Source organism: Octopus bimaculoides, chromosome 1, assembly GCF_001194135.2.
Source record: "Octopus bimaculoides isolate UCB-OBI-ISO-001 chromosome 1, ASM119413v2, whole genome shotgun sequence".
NCBI lineage: Eukaryota > Metazoa > Mollusca > Cephalopoda > Octopoda > Octopodidae > Octopus > Octopus bimaculoides.
In genome coordinates, this window is record NC_068981.1 from 5,049,405 (window position 1) to 5,056,981 (window position 7,577).

The 7,577-nt window shown below is 42.4% G+C and overlaps 1 protein-coding gene across 1 annotated transcript in view; it reads left to right on the forward strand.

The window, feature by feature from the left end:
* Positions 1–7,577, forward strand: part of LOC106876872 (RING finger and SPRY domain-containing protein 1) — a 174,359-nt gene that overhangs the window by 140,643 nt on the left and 26,139 nt on the right. The window contains exon 9 of the mRNA XM_052974135.1: positions 6,832–6,975. Within this exon, the coding sequence (XP_052830095.1) occupies positions 6,832–6,975 (144 nt within the window). The remainder of the gene's footprint in view (positions 1–6,831; positions 6,976–7,577) is intronic.

Genomic DNA, 7,577 nt, shown 5'->3' on the forward strand with positions numbered 1-7,577 from the left:
TATTTACTGCATTTGGTGTTTTAACTTTGTTGGTCTTTTGACAGAAGCTAACAGTGACATTTACACAGAGAGAGAGAGAGACATAATACTGGGAATTTAGGACAATTTAACTAAATGGGCTACATTCATGGTGACAAAATCTCTGCCTTCCATCTGCCAATGATTGGTGAAGAAATGAGAATGGAGATGTTGAGTGGTGGTCTCAACATTCTGGGGTCACTGCCAAAAACCATTTTCAGATAAGGCTCAAAGAGAAAGTCGAATCATACAATGGCTTGATGCTGATTGGTCAGTCAATTGGAGGATCACATGACACGACTGTGGTCTGATCATGGTGTCTGCTCAACTATCTAGTGATTCAGTGTTGAATTTGCTACAAAGGCTTAATGTTTGGGAATTCTGACACTTCCACCAGTTGACATAAACCTTACAGTAGTCACGCCATCCCCATAACACAGTTCTACCAACTGATACAGAAAAATAATGGCTTCTGACTTTGGTGCAATGTCATAAACTTAAGGTGATATTCTCTTTCTTGGAAACATGGTGGGCAAAAGAAACAGCATCCATCTGTAGAAAATATGCCTCAACAAATTCTGTCCATTATGCAAGCATGGAATAGTTGATGATGATGATCTATCTACTTTAAAGTTTGATATTAAACTGATTTCATATTTTCTTGAAGTTTCTGAATTTCATAATATAAACTTACAAACTATCATCATCATCATCACCTGTGCTGGTATCATGTATAAAGCACCTGTGTTGGTGTCCCATAAAAAGCCCCTGGTACACTGTGTAAAGGGGTTGGTCTTAAGAAGGGCATCCAGCTGTAGAAACCATGCCTGAACAGACAACTGGAGTCTGGTGCAGCTCCCTGGCTTGCCAACTCTTGCCACTACAGACAATGGAACCTGGTGTGGCTCCTGGCCTTACCACCTCCTGCCAAACCATCCGACCCATGCCAGTATGGAAAACAGACATTAAATGATGATGATCATCAGTATTGTTTAATATCCACTTTTCCATGCTGGTATGGGTTGGACAGTTTGACAGGAACCAGAGGACTGCACCAGCCTCCAATTATCTGCTCTGGCTTGGTTTCCATGGCTGGATGCCCTTCCTAATGCCAACCACTTTACAGAGTGGTGGACTGGGTGCTTTTATGTATGGCACCAGCACTAGTGAGGTCACCGAGTATCTTGCAAAACAGGATCCCTCAACTGAGTGGTGGGGTACAGTATTGAGGGAGGTGGCTTTGTGTCAGGGGACGAGGGATTTAAGTATGGTAGAGGGACAGGAACAGGTGTCTTGCTGAAGGGAAAATACATGGCCACCCCAGCTAGAAAGAGAGAAAAGAGCTGGTAGGGGGCGTACTCCAAAGGTATAAGATGAATATGAGAGAGAGACAAACAGGGATAGAGGATCAGAATGGGTTGGGAGGTGGGCAATTAGCCTTTGACATAATACAAAGAACTGATCACTGTAATGACACATCCAACCTATACCACAATGTGAAAGAGGATTCGGTGATGTTAGTATTAAAAGCTAATTAGAAAGAGTAAGGTAAGAAATAATGTTGTTGCAAGTTTCCTGGCAACTAAGGGAGATAACTACGGAGCTGATTTGTTCTACTTTGGGATACGTAACTTTCTTCATAACGTCTGAATCAGTAATCCATCCTCACCAATTATTGTTTAACGTCCACTTTCCCATGCCTGCATGGGTCAGACAAAATTTGTTGAAGCAGATCTTCTATGGCTGGATGCCCTCCCTGTTGTCAACCTTCATCTGTTTCCAAGTAAGGTAATATTTCACCATGAAAGACAGGAAATAAACTAACATCACTTTTACAATCATGATGTCAAGATAAACACACTGGTTATCTTTTACTTGTTTCAGTCAATAACCTGTGGCCATGCTGGGGCACCACTTTGAAGGATTCAGCCTAACAAATTGCTCCCAGTACTTTTTTCTTCTAATCCTGGTATTTATACCATCAGTCTTTTTTTTGCCAAACCATTAAGTTACAGGAATGTAAACGAACCAGCACTAGTTGCCCAGCAGTGTGGCAGGGTACAAACACACACACAAAAAAATATATGCATGTGTGCAACGCACTTCTTTTAGTTTCCCTCTACCAATGGCTCAGTGGTTAGTGTGTCGGGCTCACAATCATGAGGTATTGAGTTCAATTCCCAGACCGGGCTGTGTCTTTTGTTCTTGAGCAAGACCCTTTATTTCACATTATCACTGGTGCCAAGCTGTATCGGCCCCTTTGCCTTTCCCTTGGATGACACTGGTGGCATGGAGTGGGGAGGCTGGTATGCATGGGTGACTGCTGGTCTTCCATAAAAAACAACCTTGCCTGGACTTGTGCTTTGGAGGGGAACTTTCTAGGTGCAATTCCATGGTCAGTCATCACTGAAGGAGGTCTCTATCTTTTACCAAATCCACTCACAAGGCTTTAGTCAGCCCAGGGCTATATAATAGAAGACACTTGCCTGAAGCATTGTACAGTGGGACTGAACTTAAAGCCTTATGGTTGAGAAGCAAGCTTCTTAACCACATAGCTACATTTGCCCCTTTGGATCACTAAAAACCTTGCATCACATATTAGATGCCTGAGTAGCATAGAAGTGTTTAGAAATTCAGGGATGCCATCTGCATAAAAAAACCATAGTTAAGTTAGTGTTGACGTTTGATCCTTCAGCATTCAAACCAGCCATTTCAGGCCTAAACATTCGACCTGTTTTATGTTCAAACTGGCCAGATCTGGCCTCTCACACCTACCCTACAATCATCATTATCATCGTTTAACGTCTGCTTTCCATGTTGGCATGGGTTGGATGGTTTGACTGAGGACTGGTGAGCCAGCAGCTGCACCAGGCTCCAATCTGATCTGGAGGAGTTTCTACAGCTGGATGCCCTTCCTAATGCCAACCACTCTGGGAATGTAGTGAGTGCTTTTTACGTGCCACCGGCACAGGGGCCAGTCGAGGGGTATTGGCATTGGCCACGTTTGGATGGTGCATTTTCCGTTCCACCAGCACGGGAGCTAGTCGGGGCACTGACATCGGCCACGTTCAGATGGTGCATTTTACATGCCACCGGAACGGGAGCCAGTCAGGAGGCACTGGCAGAAAAATAAGCAATTCCATTATCAAAATCTCAAAGCTACATGATAATGCAGGATTAATGCAAAACAATGTGAATAGATAAGCATTAACATTTGATAGGATAATCTCAATGCCAAAGGATTAATGTAGAGAACATTAAAAATTTAATTAGAAATAAATGTTATAATAATAAAAATATCAATACAAGCGCAGGAGTGGCTGTGTGGTAAGTAGCTTGCTTACCAACCACATGGTTCTGGGTTCAGTCCCACTGCGTGGTACCTTGGGCAAGTGTCTTCTACTGTAGCCTCGGGCTGACCAAAGCCTTGTGTGTGGATTTGGTAGACGGAAGAAAGAAGCCTGTTGTATGTGTGTCTGTGTTTGTCCCCTACCACCGCTTGACAACCAGTGCTGGTTTGTTTATGTTCCTGTAACTTAACGGTTCAGCAAAAGGATCGATAGAATAAGTACCAAGCTTTAAAAACATAAGTGCTGGCATCGATTCATTCAGCTAAACATTCTTCAATGTGGTGCTCCAGCATGGCCAGTGTCTAATGCCTGAAACAAGTAAAAGCTGAAAGAAATGAATTGTAAGGGAAGTAACTGCTTAAATATGAATATATAATTATTGTTCTTTTTGTGTCTTGACTGTAAGAACTTCATTACACACATACACACACACAAACAAGAATCATACAGCCCCGTGTTCTATTCTCATGGTCGTGAGTCAGTAAAGGGGTCTCCATAATAGTGATTGACCTGCTGAAGATAGATGATAATGTTCTCTCAATCATACAACTGACTTGGCAGACACCTACAAGATTATCCACCAGCTTTCCAACAACGACCACCACCACCTTGGGCACCTTTTATCAATTCCATATCTCAAACACTCGTGGACCTGCTTACAAAATCAAAAAAACAACACAACACCCATGACGTTCAGAAACATTTTCTCATGCTCAGAATCGCTGAACCATGGAATAAACTACCCGCATCAGTTGTTAGCTGTCAAGACACTATGTCCTTCAAAACTTCCAGGCTCTCTGAAATTCACCAACAATACACCTGGTGTCTATCACCCACCCCCCACCTTTTTTAAATAATCCATTTACTGTTCCCTTCCTGTGCATTATTCTGTGGACTGTTCATGCACTTTTGGTTAGTTTTTCTGATGAGTAAGTTCGTTATTATATAATTAATCAATCATTGGGTTATAAACTGTGCTTGCGAAGACCTGTTGAGTCAAGTGAAGTCATTGTCATGGCCGATGACAGTACCGCCTGATTGGCATGTAAAAAGCACCATTCGAGTGTGGTCGATGTCAGTGCCGCCTGACTGGCTCCCATACTGGTGGTACGGAAAAAGCACCATTCGAGCATGGTCATTGCCAGTACTGCCTGACTGGCCCTCATGTTGGTGGCACGTAAAAAACACCCACTACACTCTCAGAGTTGGTGCTAGGAAGGGCATCCCGCTGTAAAAACTCTGCCAGCTCAGATTGGAGCCTGGCTCAGCCTTCTGACTTGCCAGTCCCCAGTCGAATTGTCCAACCCATGTCAGCATGAAAAGCGGATGTTAAACAACGATGATGACGAACTTATACCTTACTATCTTAAATAAGAAAAGGACACATTAACCGTTTTGAGACCAACCTATCGGAGACTGGCTGCCCCTGGTTTCAAAGTGATCTAAATTGAAAAACCTTCCATCAAAATTCTGGTTTCAAACCCCAAATTATTATTGACATTTCTTTTACTCGTTTCTTTATTATTTTCCAAATTAATTAAAGCAAAGGCAGTGTATTTCATCAGAAATGTGGCAACAAAAGGTTTTAAGCAATCATTATCATTTAACATCCATTTTCCATGCTGGCATGGGTTGGGCAGTTTGAATGGAGCTGGCAAGACAGAGGGCAGCACCAAGCTCCATTTCTCTGTTTTAGCATGGTTTCTATGGTTTGATGCCCTTTCCAATGCCAACCACTTCACAGACTGTACGTGATGTTTTTTATGTAATGCCTGCAGAGGTACCTTTTACACATCACCACCATGGTTGTTCTTTATGTGGCGCCAACACAGGTTCTTTTGACATGACACCTGCATGGGCACTTTTTATGTGACATCAGCACAGGAGCTTTCCATGTAGCATTTTCTGTAGGGCACTGTCATGGGCAATTCCTACATGGTGCCAGCAAGGGTGCTTTTTATGTAAAACCAACAATATAGTTCTATATACCCCCTAAAAACATGAGGTGATCATGGCTGTAGTACCTGTACTACCTGTTTTAAATCGGGTTTGATCTGAGACTAAACTATACACTTTGTTGTTCTGAACACAAATCTTGCCTTTCCATTTACTGTATAGTGACAGTGGTGGTGGTCATGGTCATTTAAAATAAATTCCAGTTTTGTACTGAGGACTTAATTCTTTTGACTTTACTCCTTCTTAGAGTGTTTAGTCATCACTCACATGCAAGGATGGATTGGTGACATATGCCATGCTTTCACAAGTTAGCGTCTGTATAGTCACAAGCCATCATAGAACTTCCTGGTTCGGTACCTTCAGTCAAGCCCTTTAAACGTGTCACCCACTTCATTTCCCAGGGGCATCATTTCTCTATTAAGCTTCCTGTTACTCATAACTCCCTTTATTCTAATAACTTCTTTCCTCTCAAACTGCTGTCGTCTGCAACTCACTACCCATCATCTTCTTTCCCTCTGCTCTATGGCATTCACTCCTTTAACCCTTTCACACTCATAATTCTCTTAAAACTAATATTTATTGATCCACATTGATTTTAATTAATTATGCATTGTCTCATAGCTTTGAGATTTCAATGATATGATTGTTAGCTTTAGATTGACATTGTAGGTTAAATGTGAGTGGGGCCAGATTTGGTTGATTTGATCATGAAACAGGTAGAATTTTGGCCCCATCTGACCAGTTTAAATGCCAAAGAGTTAAATCTTAACTATTTACATTATTTACATTTGACGGATATTTGTCCTCATCTTGTTTGTTGTTAACACAACGTTTCGGCTGATATACCCTCCAGCCTTCATCAGTTAATAGAAAAAATCCTAATATGTTGTGCTGATAATTAAATCACAAGGGATCAGGGCCCAGAAACCTCAGCACCCACTTTGTGAAAGATGTGTGAATGGGGAAAAGAGGTGGGAGGGACCAGAGAAGACACTGGTTGGAGGATATCAAAGAATGGAGCAGAAGACTGAAATCATTTGGAAAGAGATGGTACATGTGTTCATGGTCCCTGGCCCTCGGCAATTGGGATGGTAATTGGCAAGGCATGCTTAATGACTGTACTCCTCATCATCATCGTTTAACGTCCACTTTCCCTGCTGGCAAGTCAGAAGGCTGCACCAGGCTCCAATCCGATCTGGTGAGGTTTCTACACTGGAATGTCCTTCCTAATGCCAACCACTCCAAGAGTGTAGTGGGTGCTTTTTACGTGCCACCAGCACAGGAGCCAGTCAGGCAGTACTGGCATCGACCACATTTGAATGGTGCTTTTTACATACCACTGGCACAGGAGCCAGTCAGGTGACACTAGCAATGACACTGTTAAATCGAATCTCGCTGCACTGATAATTAAAGCCCATAGCTATTATTTTGGCAGTAAATTTTGGTCTTTCTTACATTTTTATTTTCTCCAATTATTTATTTGTGTGTTTTTATAATTATTTTCCAGGCCAGATGTGATGCATCATCATTCGAAAGCGTGCGCTGCACATTCCAGGTGAACTCAGGTGTGTGGTATTATGAGGTAACCATAGTAACGGCTGGCGTTATGCAAATTGGTTGGGCCACAAAGAATAGCAAGTTTCTAAATCACGTAAGTACAAAGACATCATATCTCTGCTGTTATTGATTGGTTCTATAAGGGCTTAAAACCCACAGTCCATCTGGCCCTTAGGGGTCCATGTAAGGGTTTTTGTTAAAGTTTATCTGCAATAAATTGGTTAAACTTCTACAAAACAAAATCTTTTAACAATTTTTTTTTATACAGTTCCTTATAATATTTCATCATCATCATCGTTTAACGTCTGTTTTCCATGCTGGCATGGGTTGGACGATTCGACTGAGGACTGGTGGAACCCGAAGGCTGCGCCAGGCTCCAATCTGATCTGGCAGAGTTTCTACAGCTGGATGCCCTTCCTAACACCAACCACTCTGAGAGTGTAGTGGGTGCTTTTACGTGTCACCAGCACCCTGACTGGCCTTCGTGCCGGTGGCACATAAAAAGCACCCACTACACTCTCGGAGTGGCTGGTGTTAGGAAGGGCATCCAGCTGTAGAAACTCTGCCAAATCGGACTGGAGCCTGGTGTTGCCATCCGGTTTCACCAGTCCTCAGTCAAATCGTCCAACCCATGCTAGCATGGAAAGCGGACGTTAAACGATGATGATGATATATATATATATATATATATACAAT